This window comes from Nothobranchius furzeri, chromosome 12, assembly GCF_043380555.1.
Source record: "Nothobranchius furzeri strain GRZ-AD chromosome 12, NfurGRZ-RIMD1, whole genome shotgun sequence".
NCBI classification, from domain to species: Eukaryota; Metazoa; Chordata; class Actinopteri; order Cyprinodontiformes; family Nothobranchiidae; genus Nothobranchius; species Nothobranchius furzeri.
In genome coordinates, this window is record NC_091752.1 from 40,759,581 (window position 1) to 40,774,050 (window position 14,470).

At 44.5% G+C, this 14,470-nt stretch overlaps 1 protein-coding gene across 1 annotated transcript; it reads right to left on the reverse strand.

Moving 5' to 3' along the window:
• Nucleotides 1-11,603: 11,603 nt before the first annotated feature.
• LOC107396955 (uncharacterized) lies at nt 11,604-14,340 on the reverse strand. Its single transcript, XM_054750802.2, has 3 exons — nt 14,323-14,340; nt 13,925-14,197; nt 11,604-13,548 (listed from the first exon to the last, which is right to left on the reverse strand). The coding sequence occupies exons 1-3, from the start codon at nt 14,338-14,340 to the stop codon at nt 13,042-13,044; spliced, it is 798 nt and encodes a 265-aa protein (XP_054606777.2). The 3' UTR covers nt 11,604-13,041.
• Between the last annotated feature and the right edge of the window lie 130 nt (nt 14,341-14,470).

Here is a 14,470-nt window from a genome sequence, read left to right on the forward strand (position 1 = left end):
TCCAAACAAAACACTACCAGAGTACACTAAACCCAAACTAAACACACTAATTAATGTTTCTCATAAACATTCTGACACATTAAAGAAAGAGCTCCAACTACAGAACAAACCAAAACACACACACACACACACACACACACACACACACACTAGCTGGGCAAAGTTGGGGATCAGTGTCTATTTCAATCCTTGTTTTCCATGTTGTTGCCGGGGGACCATGAACTTAGCAACACATATACGATGTTTCAAAGAACAAAAATATAAAGATATATTATATATATATAGTTGACACTGAAATATTCTTTTTTTTCTCTTATTTTAATAAACGTTATGAGATTTCTATTGTCCAGCCGTTGATTTGGATGCTTACTTTTGGAATGCAAACGATTCTGACGTGATGTGGGTTTTTAGTTTTACTTTGCTGTTATCGGGGAGGTCTGGACTGGGTTCCTGTTTACACACACACACACACACACACACACACACACACACACACACACACACACACACACACACACACACACACAATCGTTCTACAGACACACACTCTTGTATAACATGGTGATGCTTTTTCTTTTCTAGCTAGTCGTAACATGACCATTTGTGGGTAAAGATATGCTGTCTGTATCCTACTTTGATGTGAACTGAACTTGTCTGTTTTTAATGTTTTGTTCATTTTTACGATGACAATGATGACAATTTGCCAAATGTGTTGACACTAAAACTCGTGTATCAGGGCTTGGAAGTGATGGAGTGTTTGAATATTAATGGTGTGTGATGCCATTTTCCAGTGTTGGGTGGGTGATGAACAGAAAAACACACACGGGCGTTTACAGTGTGGAGAAAACGTCGAATCCCCTCAGCTATTAGCAACATTTTCTGAATTAGAGACGAGTAGAAAACCTTGTTTCTGTTGCCAACATGCAGCTTGTGACAGAAGGCATTCAGTAAATGAGTTTTATTTTTAAACTAAATCAGCTGAGTGGAGGGTGGAGGTGTAGGGAGTTGGACATTTACACTTAGGGGTGTTTTGGAAGTAAATTTGATCAGTTCTTTCACACTAAATAAAATTAGATCTCTGACCTGTGACAGTCAACAAGAACCTGGAGCTGCAATAAGACAAAATAAATATATATATGTAAACACTCTGACTGGTGTTTTCACTGGATTTATTAATGTGTGTGTGTGTGTGTGTGTGTGTGTGTGTGTGTGTGTGTGTGTGTGTGTGTGTGTGTGTGTGTGTGTGTGTGTGTGTGTGTGTGTGTGTGTGTGTGTGTGTGTGTGTGTGTGTGTGTGGCTAAAAAAACACAAAATAAGACATCCTAGATATGAATGAATGAAATATTCTTATAAATACTATAATTTATAATATAATTTAAATACTTTGTGCTTTACTTAGCTGAATGTGCTGAAAAACAAAATCACACAAAAACTCAATGGAAATCAAATGCATCAACTCATGGAGGTGTGGATTTGGAGTCACACTGAACATTTAAGTGGAAAACACAACAGGCTGATGCATCTCTGATGTAATTTCCTTAAAACAAGTCAGAATGAGGCTCGGTGAGTGTGGCCTCCATGTGCCTGTATGACCTCCCTACAACGTCTGGGCATGCTCCTGATGTGGTGCTGGATGTTCTCCTGAGGAATCTCCTCCCAGACAAGGACTAAAGCATCTGCCAACTCCTGGACAGTCTGGTGCATGGAGTGAGACATGATGGCCCCAGGGCCGGATTATCATTGCAGGGGCCCCTGGGCACAATGTGCTTAGCCCCACCCCACCAGGCCTCCCCCAACATTACTGCCACCCAGAAGCACTTTTTAGACATTTCATAGCATTGTCAATGTTACACCCCTACAGTGGGCTCAGCTAGGAAGGTGAGGAGGGGGCAACATAAAATGGATGAGTCTAACGTAAAGTCAAAGTTTCCTTATTCTCACAGCCGTATCGGCTTCAATCTCCATCCTTTGAACCTCCAGTTCCATCTGGAATCTTTTAGCCTGGGCTTTTTCCTCTCTTTCCATGTCCAGACGTGCCAGTCGCACCTAGAACCATGCGTCTTGAGATCCTTCTGTTGGCAAACCTGGGGAGGTCGAAGCAGACTTTCGTAGGGTTATAGGAGATTTGCTCATCTCTGTCGTCTCACTCTCGCCATCCTCGGCAGCAGCAGGGACACCACAGGGTCATCACCTGCAGCAGGATCTGCAGGAGAGCCTTCTGGTTCAGTCTTCGTTCCAGACTCATTTTCAGCCTGTAACACCCCCAATTCCTCTAACCGCTCCACAGTAAGCAGTTTCAATTTGTTTTTCAGGACAGGGCTCGGAATGTCAAGATCAAGGTTGACAGCTTTTTGCAGGAGGTCAGCCTAGCGGCAACACTCCCTCACCTAGAGATTAACCAAGGTGTGTCTAAAAGACAAACCAAACTAAGATTACCAAATTAACTAAGAACGTCCAGGCACCAAAAATCCTAAAATGACTCTCCTTTATTAAAAGGAGACTGAAAATCCATTAGGCCAAAACCCCAACTGGTAATCAAGGTTTGGCTAAAAGACAAACCAAACCAAAAATACCAAACTAACTGAAATTGTCCAAACTTCAAAAATCCTACCTACTTTCTCTCTAGCAGTAAGCACAAAACTGCAAAAGGTTTAGACTGAGCCAAGAACCACAAGGGAAGAGAACACCAGTTGCTGCTGCAACCCACGAACAATTTCTCTTCCTGATGAGCTCCAGCTGGCTACTTTTGAAGGGCCAGCTGATGAGGTAAAACGGCCCAGCTGGCCGTGACTGCTGCCCTGGTGCTGTCCATGTTCCTGGATGAAAGCTGGTTGTTTTCCAAGGGCAGTTGTCCAAGGTGCTGCACTGCTGAACAGGGAAACGGCACACCCTGGGCCAAGGAAGCGCTGCACACACACTGGGGCTCCAAAACGGCGGCGACCATAACAGTCAATATTAAAACTCGCTTACTCATGTTGATACAAGGGTTAAATATCTGCATGTTTTTTGTTTGTCTCCTGTCTCCTTCCTCCTCTGGTCTCCTGTTTCCTTTCTCATCTTGTCTCCTGTCTCCTTCCTCCTCTTGTCTCCTGTCTCCTTCCCCCTCTTGTCTCCTGTTTCCTTCCTTATCTTGTCTCCTGTTTCCTTCCTCATCTTGTCTCCTGTCTCCTTCCTCCTCTTGTCTCCTGTCTCCTTCCTCCTCTTGTCTTCAGTCTCCTTCCTCCTTTTGTCTCCTGTCTCCTTCCTCCTCTTGTCTCCTGTCTCCTTCCTCCTCTGGTCTCCTGTTTCCTTCCTCATCTTGTCTCCTGTCTCCTTCCCCCTCTTGTCTTCTGTTTGTCATGTATTATAATTAGTCTAGAAAAGAAAGTTTATTTTTAATTATATGCTTGACTCTGTCTGAATTAATAGGAAGTGTGTTATGGTCCCTGAATAAGCAAAGAATCCTAAATTCTTCTGATTAATATTCAAAGATCAATCAGCTTGATATTCTATATTTATATAGAATCATCACATCTTATTTGTCGTAATTAAACCCTCCAAGTCACCTCATAATTCATTACACCTACCACCTGGTCCGCATAAAGGAGGGGGAGGAGTGGATGACCGCCTTCATCACCCCTACGGGTCATGCCCTTCGGCCTCTGCAACAGTCCAGCGGTCTTCCAGCGCCTGATCAATGACACTCTGCGGGACACGTTGGGTCGGTGGGTCTTTGCTTACAGGGACAACATCCTCATCTACTCCTCCACTGCCGAGGACCACGTCCAGTATGTCCGAGCTGTTCTCACCCGCCTTCTAGAGAACAACCTGTTCTGCAAACTGGAGAAGTGCACCTCCCACCAGTCCACCATCTCCTTCCTGGGGTTCGTCATCTCCTCCGGGGAACTGCTGATGGATCCCCAGAAGGTTCAGACGGTCTCCAACTGGCCTCCTCCCACCAGTCTCAGACAGCTGCAGAGCTTCCCGGGGTTCGCCAATGTCTATCAGTGCTTCATCCGGAACTAAAGCGTTGTCGCAGCCCCTTTCACCTTCCTCACTAAGACTGAAAACCAACCCCGGCCTTTCCGACTGACCCTGGAGGCGGAAAGGGCCTTCCAGCACCTCGTTCGCCTCTTCACGTCGGCTCCTGTCCTGTCCTCCGGCCGGACCCCAGCAAACCCTTCATAGTCAAGGTGGGTGCCTGGGACATCAGAGCTGGCGCCATCCTCTCCCAACATGGTCCAGATAAAAAGCTCCACCCTTGCTGTTTCTTCTTCCGAAAGTTCACCTCCACGGAGCAGAGATATGGGGTGGGCGATAGAGAGCTTTTGGCCATCAAATGGGCCCTCGAAGAGTGGAGGCATCTGCTCCTCGGCGCGGCTGTCCCGTTAACTGTCTGGATGGATCAGAACCTTGTCCATGTCAGGACAGCCAAACAACTCCACCCTCGCCAGGTACACTGGGCTCTTTTCTTCAAGCCATTTAAATTCCTTCTGGCCTACTGCCCCAATTCCAAAAACGCCAAAGCAGACTCCCTCTCCCAACAGTTCGCCCACTTGCCCCACACTACGGATCCCAAGCCCATCCTCCGGCCGTGCGCTTGCTGGCAACACTCCACTGGCCCTTGGAGGATGCCATCCGCCAGGCCCTCGCCCACGACCCGGCACCTTCCGAGACACCGCCTCATCGTCTCTATGTCTCAGCTCAGTGCCAGAGGGACGCCCTCGCCTGGGGCCACTCCTCAAAGCTCTCTGAGCACCTTGGAGCCACTGGTACCCTGCAGTTTCTCCGACGGGCTCTCTGATGGCCATCCATGGCCAGAGATGTTAGAGAGTATACGGCGGCCTGCGACACCTACGCTCACAGCAAGACCGCCAACCAACCTCCTCCCGGTCGCCCTTCAGCCTCTTCCGGTGCCTCAACGGCCCTGGTCCCATTTGGGGGTCGATTTTGTCACGGAACTCTCCACGGTGGATGGGCAGGACACCATCCTCACCATCATTGACCGTTTCTCCAAGGCTGTCCACCTGGTTGCGGTGCCAGGCCTCCCCACCGCAAAGAGGACCGCCGAACTCCTCCTCGACCATGTCATCTGCCACCATGGCTTCCCTCTGGACGTTGTATCTGACAGGGGTCCCCAATTCACGGCCTGTTTCTGGAAAGCCTTCTGTCGCCTGGTGGGTTCCTCCTCGAGCCTCTTCTCCTGCTACCGCACTCAGACCAATGGCCAGACAGAATGGGCCAACCAACAACTGGGCCCGTTCCTCCGCTGCCTTGTTTCCAGCCAACCGTCCTCTGGGCAGAACTGTCCCACAACCTCCATGTCTCTTCCGCCACCGGACTATTCCCCTTCGAGGTGTGTTACGGATACCAGCCCCCATCTTTGCCCACCAGGAGCCTGACGTGGGGGTCCGGGCTGCTTAGACGCTTGCCCGCCGCTGCCGGAACGCCTGGATTAAGGCCAGGGCGGCCATCGGGCGTGCCGACGCCCAATACTCCTGACATCATGGCTGCCACCATCGTCCCTGGACACATCTACACCCCAGGGGACTGAGTCTGGCTCTCCACTAACAACCTCCGGCTGCGCGGCGAGTCCATGAAGCTCGCACCCAAGTTCCTGGGCCCCTATGTGGTCTCCCACCGCATCAGCCTGGTAACCTACAGGTTTCGTCTGCCAGCCTCCCTCAGGGTCCATCCGGTCTTCCATACCTCCCAGCTCAAGCCTCATGTCACGTCCCCCTTGCTCCCTATATGTAACCGGGTCACCTTAGTTCCCGGAAGTTATTCTGGTTATACGTGCCATGCCGCTGACACAGGGGAGGCCAGGTGTGTAATCAGAGGGCTGCTATAATTAGGGCAGCTGGGGTCTAGCCGCAAAAGCGGAATGCCTCGCTTTGGGCGCGGACGTGAGTGCAGCTAAGTGTGTGAGCAGGACTGAGGGGTGAACAGCCGGAATTTTCATTGGCAAGAGGTCGGCCGATGAGACCTTAGCCTGCTACTGTTTTTCTAGTTCTTTTATTAAATCTTTTCTAGTTCTTTTATTAAACCGTTTGCCGGTTTTATCTTATTACTAATCGTTTTCTCCAGAGGGGGAAGGAAGCAAACTTGTTTGTGAGTCGGGTGGTTAGCGTTAAGCACAGTGCTGTCTCTGGGAGGCTAGTTTCTTTTGGAGTATCCGCTGTAGGAGTTTGTCGGGGGGGGGGGGGGGGGGTTTACTCACTTCTGGGTGACGTGTGTATGAGCTTTAGTTAAAGGGAGCACTGAGTGTTTTTCTTTATATTATTGTCTCTTGTCTCGGTTCCCTACAGCGGCTTTGTGCTTTTAAATAGTAGATGGATGGCGTTGTGTGTAGTCCCAGGGCCAGCATTGTCGTCGCTCCTCCCTCTCGTGGTTTAGAGTTTTAGCCTATTTTTATCCCGACCTGGGTTGTCTTTAATAAATCTCCTGTGCTGTATCTTCTAAATAAAATTGTTAAACTTGTGAATAAGCCTCTGCTGTTTTCATCAAGGGTTATTATTACCTACGGTTTTAGGATCTAAGCATCCAACCCTCTAGGTCACATATATATCAATTGAATATGTAAAAACAAAATTCCCATCTGACCCTCCATGGGTGGTCTCATCCTTCCAAGCTTGGGTCCTCTACCAGAGGCCTGGGAGCTTGTGGGTTCTGCAGTATCTTAGCTGTTCCTAGAACTGCACTTTTCTGGACTGAGATGTCTGATGTTTTCCTGGGTTCTGCTTTAGCCATTTTGGGGGGGTTACAGCTTCGAGTGTCTCGATGTTCATGGGCAACACTGATGTCTTCACTCTCCAGGCTTTCTCAAGTTCTTTGAGGCCCTGGTACTTCTCTAGTTTCTTGTGTTCCTTTTTCTTGATCTTGCCATCACTTGGTATTGCCACGTCAACCACGGCTGTCCTCTGTTGTTTGTCCAAAACCACAATGTCCAGTTGGTTCACCATCACCATTTTGTCAGTCTTGATCTGGAAGTCCCACAGGAATTTAGCTCTCTTGTTCTGTACCAGGGTTTTTTTTCTCCCACAATGGTATTTCAAGCTCCTCACTGCTGGCTTTTCCTGGTTCAAGTCAGAGGTAAAGGTTCAACAACAAGAAAGAAAAGGGTCTTCCTGGGAGAGTTCCAAGACCTAAACCTCTGCTGAGTAAAAACAATAGAAAGACCCATTGTACATTGACCAAAAACATTTTCATATTCTCCTAAATGTCTGTGGACTGATGAGACAGAGGACGTTTGGATAAAAAGAATAGATGTAAAATGTTGGAATAGTTGATCCATGAAAGCGATTACCTGAAACGTTATACAAAATTAATCTAATGTTTCTGTTTACGTCTTTGTTAGCATCGGCTCTTGTTCCATAAAGGTATCCAAAACACTAACAACCCTGTTCATAACTGTAGCAGCCTAGCTCTGCTGTAATAAGCTGAGGCCACCAGATGGTGCCTTAATAACAAAAATCAAACTAAAACTTAAACCATAATTTTTGTGTTTTCAATGGTAGCATAAAGACAATAAATGCAGTTTTTGTGGTTATTTTTTTAAATAAAAAAGTTATGACAATTAATGTACAGAAAAATCAGATGGAAAAGGAGTAATGACCCCAAAGTCTCCGTAATCTGATTGTTGAATATTAAGATTCTTTCATTATCACTGTCATAAAAGTGTGTGTGTGTGTGTGTGTGTGTGTGTGTGTGTGTGTGTGTGTGTGTGTGTGTGTGTGTGTGTGCGTGCGTGCGCGCGCGCACGTGCATGTGTGTGTGTGTTTCTAAAGTGGATTAAGTCATTGGTTTTGTGTCATTTCTTCATTTGCAGGTTTATAGTTATGTGTGTGTAAATGTTTTGTCAAGAATATTCAAACTGTTGTGAAAATGTTTAAAATGAAAAGCGATCACAGGGGTCACGTAGAGTGAAACTGACTTTTAGGAATGACAATCACAAGCGCAATGCTGCCCTCTTGTGGCCATTTATCTCACTGCAAACCAATCAAAGAAAACGAAAAATAAGCCAACGTGATTGATAAAAAAGACCAAAATAAAAAAAAATCTAATGTTTCTTTAACATTAGGAATAACAAGTTAGGGCTGTTTTTTAACTGACTTTCAACATGATCAGGATATTTGTAGGATTTTTTAAAATATTAGTTTGTGATATTAAAAAGGTCAGATCACTTGAGCGGGTCTTTCAGCAGAATGATGAAGGATGAGAGGGTTGGGGCAAATGTTTCACCTGCTCAGGTGAGATGCTTTGAGCTGGTCTGCAGAGGGTAACATTCACTAGAAAAACTCCATGTGAGGACTTCACAAACATTTGTCATTTGCTTTTTATCAACACTAAGCTACTTATGAATGTTGAATTATTTTGTTTTTATCGCTTCCAAGCAGCCAGACTTTCCTATAGCATGTTAAAGTGGCCTTACTTGGCATTTCTGAGTTTTATTTTTGTATTTTTCTTTGGAGTATGGCTGTTGTTTTATGCGTTTTCTATCATTTTTCATTCCTGAATGCATATTGTGCCATGTGTGCTGTAATAAAAATTGGGTGGAAGTAAATAAAGGTCAGACCAATGGGTCAGACCCGTGATGTCAGACAATGCATTTGATGAAAGAAGACTCACTCTATCTTTTTACAAAGACAACACCAAAAAGAAGGCATCAGCCCAAAATATCAACAATTAATTAACTGGTTAAATGTGGATAAAAAATATCAATATCTAATCATTACACCATGGTAAAACAAAACGCTCAGAAACGTAATGGCACACGTCCCATGGCCGACACTCGTTTTGACGTATAATTTTTGAGGGTGCATGCTGCCGTTTGAGCCACATTAGCTTCCGCGAAAAAATAATATTACAGGTCAAGATACTGGCCACATGCTGTAGAGGCCAAATAAAGATTTTTGGCTGATATTGGGTGAACAACCCAAACTATGGATTTTGGGTGACATTAAGGTGAAAACCAAAATAATGATATTATTCGTGCATGTGTAAAACTGCTCCTTTAGAGGGCCTGCCATCTAATTACCCCTTAATTATGTGCACATTTAATTGATCATTGTGCAAATATTATGCAAATTTAAAATCGTCACAGCATCAAAATTAGATACCTTTCAAGGTTTTTTGCTAAATATTTCACCATTGTAAGTCAAACTGCCTAGAAAGGTAACAGCACACCTCCCGTGGCCGAGCCGCTCGTTTTGATATATAATTTGTGGGGGTGCACACAGCCGTACGAACAGCGTTGTATGCGGAAGAATAACAACAAAGGTGATAAATATAGGTGATTAATGTCAAAACCCTCACAGGTGCATAGCAACAAGAGCCCTGCTTACTGCTGCAATTATTAGAGGGGTAGAAGCAAGTTCTGCCCTCACTAGACGATGAAGCTGGGTTCTAGCTTGGCAGATAGCTTAACAGGTCCACGGTAAACATCCAGGAGTCAGCAGGGACGTTTTAGATATTTACCGTAGAAGGCACTGTAAAACTGCAATACAGAAAAACAATAAATGAATAATGTTACATTTGTGATGTATTTAAACTTTCATGTACTTTATGTGTATTTCATAAAGATATAATAAAACAATCACAAGTTTTTCCCCAAGAACCTAGTGGTTAGCTCAATGCTAAGAATATATGTAAAATCCCATAGACGGACTAACGCATTAGCATCGTGACCGTTTTTACTAGAGATAAAAACTTCCACACACAAGATTCTCTACTGTTACATAAAATTATAATAAATACGCTCAACGGAACAAACATATATGACTTACAGGCATGTGCTCTTTCAGGCTTAGCAAGAAAAGATGAACCAATATGCAGAAAATATAAGTTAGCTTAACGGTCATCTCCAGTTGAGAATAACTATGGCAAGTCTACCGGTACAAATTACGCACACACAGAGCTAAATTTACATGTCTGCCTTAAAAGGGCAGCACAGCAAGTGTAATTAATTATAAGTGCAATTAATTAAAGGTATAGCAATCGATCTTTTACTTCTGGGTGGATCACGTCAACCATTGGTCCGCATAACTGTCAATCATTCTGGCGAAGCCACCGTGAGTACGTCGTACGTGCTCGCCCCCGGGTCAGTGTTCTCCTTGCGCATGCGCACTCGGGTTCTTTTGAAAATGGCTAAGAGTCGCAAGAGAAAAGGTGTCTTCAAAGTCTACGAGAAGAGAAAGGCCTCTGAAGTGAGAAATAAGACCAGAGTGTTTTTAGGAGACTTCTTTCAACGTTGGCGTTCGCTGAAAGAGACGGTTGGGCTGTCCACAGATGCTGCGGTTGCCTGTTTTTCTGCTCGACAGGTAAGCTAAAGTTTGGCATGCTATTTGGAGGAATGCATTTGAGATTACTGCTAGAAAAACTGTATGAAAATAAAACCTGTTTTATATTTGTGGGCGCACATCAGCTTCTGAAATATTCTACTGGCCAAACAAAGCTGGCGTGATTCCAACATGGCAGCGCCCTGTCTGCATGTGAAAAAATAAACGAGAGAGCTGTAAATAGGGGAAATGCTTCCACTTGTTTTATTGTTGATGCGTCGCCGCGATCGTCATTTCAAGTTTCGGAAAGTATGTGTACGTGGCTGCAAAGACGGAGCGGTCTAGGATTTTATGCCTATCTGCCCAAAGAGATGCGCTTTGCTGGCACAGAATCCTTCCGACCGTTCCGCCGTCTGTATCCTGAATCCTTCGAGAGTGTAGTGGAAACAGTCGCAAAGCACCGTTTTTTTTTTTTACATGCGGACAAGGGACTGCTGCATCTGAATCTGAACACATCTTTGAGCGGAGACATTAAAGACAATGCCCTGATGCATGAATCAAACAATAAAGTAAAACACGTAAGGGAACGTCATATTTAGTATATCATACATTTATTAGAGGTAGTTTCAAATGTAGAGCTGGATGACCTTCAGAAGAATATACTTTAAAGAATATCTGTGGACATCCATATGAAATATTTGTTATATTTGGATTTTGTATAAACAAAGAACTAATATGTTTAAAATTCTACATTTGTTACAGCTATGATATCATCACCTCCACTCCGCTGACTCACACTCAGTGGTCAAGACCAAAGCCTCCAGATGTATCAACAATTCAGGATTCACTGTCGGATCGGTAAGTTCCCAGCAAACAAACTGAGTTGTGCATGTGCGTAAGAATGTTGCATAGAAAAAGGCATACCAGTTACCATGTGTTAGCTGTGTATTTTTGTGTGTGTGTGTGTGTGTGTGTGTGTGTGTTACAGAGAAGCTGATAAACACAGCCTGGATATCTGGCACGGTGCAAAGAACCTCTGTAAAACATTCAAGCTGTATGTGTGCTGTTCCTGCTCTTCTTTTATTCTGGTAAGATACGGATTATTTCATTCCTATATTCTTTATTTATTCAGGCTGGACGAGAGAAGGACTGTGCCCCGCTTCTGATTTGGAACAGTGACGTTTGCAACCACTTTTGGTACTGCTGTAAGGAAGCCACATCTTTTTAAGATTTTATTGTGTTTTATTTCTTAGATATAATTTATAAGAAATTGTGGAAATGGTATTTTTCTAATAATTTCATAGTGAACATGATTCACTAACTTTATAAATTGTATTACAGGATCTATGGACTGGAATTCTGCATCATGTGACGGATGAACGTCAGTGGTACTTCGGGGCCTGTCGACATGGTCCATTGGAGGAAGATAGGGATAAAGAGTGGATTCCAAAGAGCTCTGCAGCACTAACAAGACTCCAGAAGATAGTTTTTGATGAACGCTGGTTGAAAAACATACCAAAGTATCTGTCGTTCAGGTATAAATAAATTTATTTGTATTCTAAATCACTGTCTACACCAGCCAAATGCTCTTTTTATCAGATTCTAGTACATTTGTCCTTTCTACCTTGTTTTTAATAGATCTACCTCAGACCTGGAGTCCTTTCTTAACCACATTCTTATGTATGCCTCCAAGCGTTTCTCCTTCACACCACCAGAGAAAACAAGACATTGGACCAAGTTGGCAGGGCTGGATTATAACTACCACCTACACCGAGGAGAACTAACCAAAGCAGATGGTTCACATCAGTACGTTTCTTGTCATAGTCTACCAGCTATACTGAAGTCATTTTGTTTTCACTGTAAGGAAGATTTTAAACATTACTTGTGGCATAAATGTAATACAGAATGCGATTCCTCCAGCTACATCTTTTTTTTTTTTTACGTGCTGGAGGTGTTGGTGGAGCCGTGGACCAACGCCGGGGGAGCACACAGCCAGCCTGGTGCCCACATAGCAGGATCGGTCCGGCTGCGTCTCCCAGTCCAACCTCTCATCTGGCTCCGGGAGGGTGGAGAGGAACGCCGAGGTTCGATGGCGGCGTGGCGGAGTTGGAGGAGGAGAAGCCGGCTGGTGACTCGGGGTGAGCCATCGGAGCAGGTACTCCCAGGGGAGAACCTCCCCGCTGGATCCTTCGGGAGGTCGGTTCATTCTGTCACAGTGCAGGTGAGTTGAGCCGTTTGTGAGGATCCAAATGCTGGGGAGGAAGCAGGCAGGCAATCTGGACATGCAAAAGGTCTTTTAATAGTAACTGCACACAGGACATGGAAACAATGAATAGACAAAACACACAGAACTGAGAGGGTTTAAATACATGAGGGCTGGAAGCTTGGGTGATTGGAAAACGAGAGGCAGGTGGGAGCAATTAACAGCATGACTGAACATATCAAACATTTTCTGGTGGATGTATGCCTTTCATAAAACATTGATTTTACACGTAAGAGCTAATAAAAAAATTCATAACCGTTTGTTTATATTTCTGCATAAATTATTTAAATACATTCTTGCTGAGGTAAATTGTTTATGTATTTATAAATGTAAATAAAGTTGTGTTTGAACACCTAACAAACCCTGGAAGACTTTTTTAAATTAAAACCTGGAAATATTACATATTTGAAGTGTCAGAATACAACCGTGTAATTAATCAGGTTATGAGTGTGCAAGTAAAGCTCTGGAGGTCTCTTTTTTTAGGTCAATTACAAAAAGATGTATTAGGCATCTACAAATGTTTTACACTCTTGATGGAAGAAAGCCTACATACTGTCCATTTGGATCTGGGAAACCATCTCTAATTTTCCACACACAACATGAAGGTATAACAATTCTAACACCTGGTCCCAGAAGGCCACACTGCCAGACAATAAAGTTCCTGTATGCTGCATAGCGGAACTGCCTATGGCTTTCTCCTGGATCCCAGATGTCAGCCTCCGCTCTAAGGTCGTTCCAGATTCGTCTGGCCAGTCTCAATGCACCTTCATTCAAGATGTAGAAGTCCATGTGTGGCAACAGTGATGTACAGTTCTGTGGTTGTTGTTGACAGCATTTTTGTTCCAGCGGTGTTGCCATATTTCTGCACTGTAGACAGACACACCAGCTGGGTGACTGTGGAGGACAAGGTCCAGGTTGAGGGTGATCAGGGGTGAGAATCATCAGGTCAAAGATGAGACTAGGTTCCCATGTGAGACATCTTTGTAGAAGCTGTTGGCACTCTTCTAGCGTCAGTCTCTTTATCCTAGCCTGTGAATGCAAAATCACACTTTTAAATTGTTGTGCTTGGCTAATGGTCTCATAAAACTTTCAGATACTACATGTTACAGGCAAAAGGACCTTGAGTGCAAAATGTTTGGAATAAAATGAAGGAAGTACATTCACAACATGTTTCTGTGTATTCCGTGTAGCACAATGTAACTCATAATGTTGGATGGAGCAGAGTATGTTATGAATACGTTAGAATAAATCCACATAACATTTCACACATTCAAAATCGGGATAATCATACAGATGAAATAACTGGACTCGTAATGGAGCAAATGTAAAATAAAGGTTTTGCTTTTGGCGTTTTTTTTTTTTGCGCAAAATTATGATAAGTTAGTAGTTAGAGGTGCACGCATACCTCTTCCACTGCCACCAGCTGTTGCCGGAGTTGTTGGACCCTTTCTAAGTCATCCCGTGTAAGGTCAGCGAGCAGACCCTCGCGGGTTCTAGCTCGACATCGACCTCTGACACGGCCGCCTCCTTCCTGCTCTCGGCTGCCGCGGGTTGTTGAAGCTGTGGCTCTTCCGGTCCTGGATCGTCTCACTCGGTCTCTAGGTGCACCCCCCTCATCCTGAATCTTGGTCGGGATGGACTGGGCACGGGCTCGTAGTCCGTATCGGAACCAACCAGACTTTCCTCAGGAAAGCTCTAAACCAATCAGCAAAACAATATAACTTATATGCTAATTGATAGCTTTTTTGTAATGCTATAGTTAGATATGAAGATGCTCGTAATGCTACATGGAATATAACTTACTGGTGGAGAATCCGACATTGTGGGAAAAAAATAATTTACTAGAGTCAACAGGTGCAAAGCCGGCAGTTGCTTGGAAACAGCGTGCACGCAGCACGCTCCACGGACTGGTAGAGGGGTGCGCATGCGCATTTTAAAGAAAGTTGAGTGG

Bases quoted from the DNA above. Each gene is read 5' to 3' on its own strand.
- LOC107396955 (XM_054750802.2), bottom strand. The intron at 13,549-13,924 runs GTATGCGTGCAC...TTGCATTCACAG, and splicing joins AGCTGGTGGCAGTGGAAGAG to GCTAGGATAAAGAGACTGAC.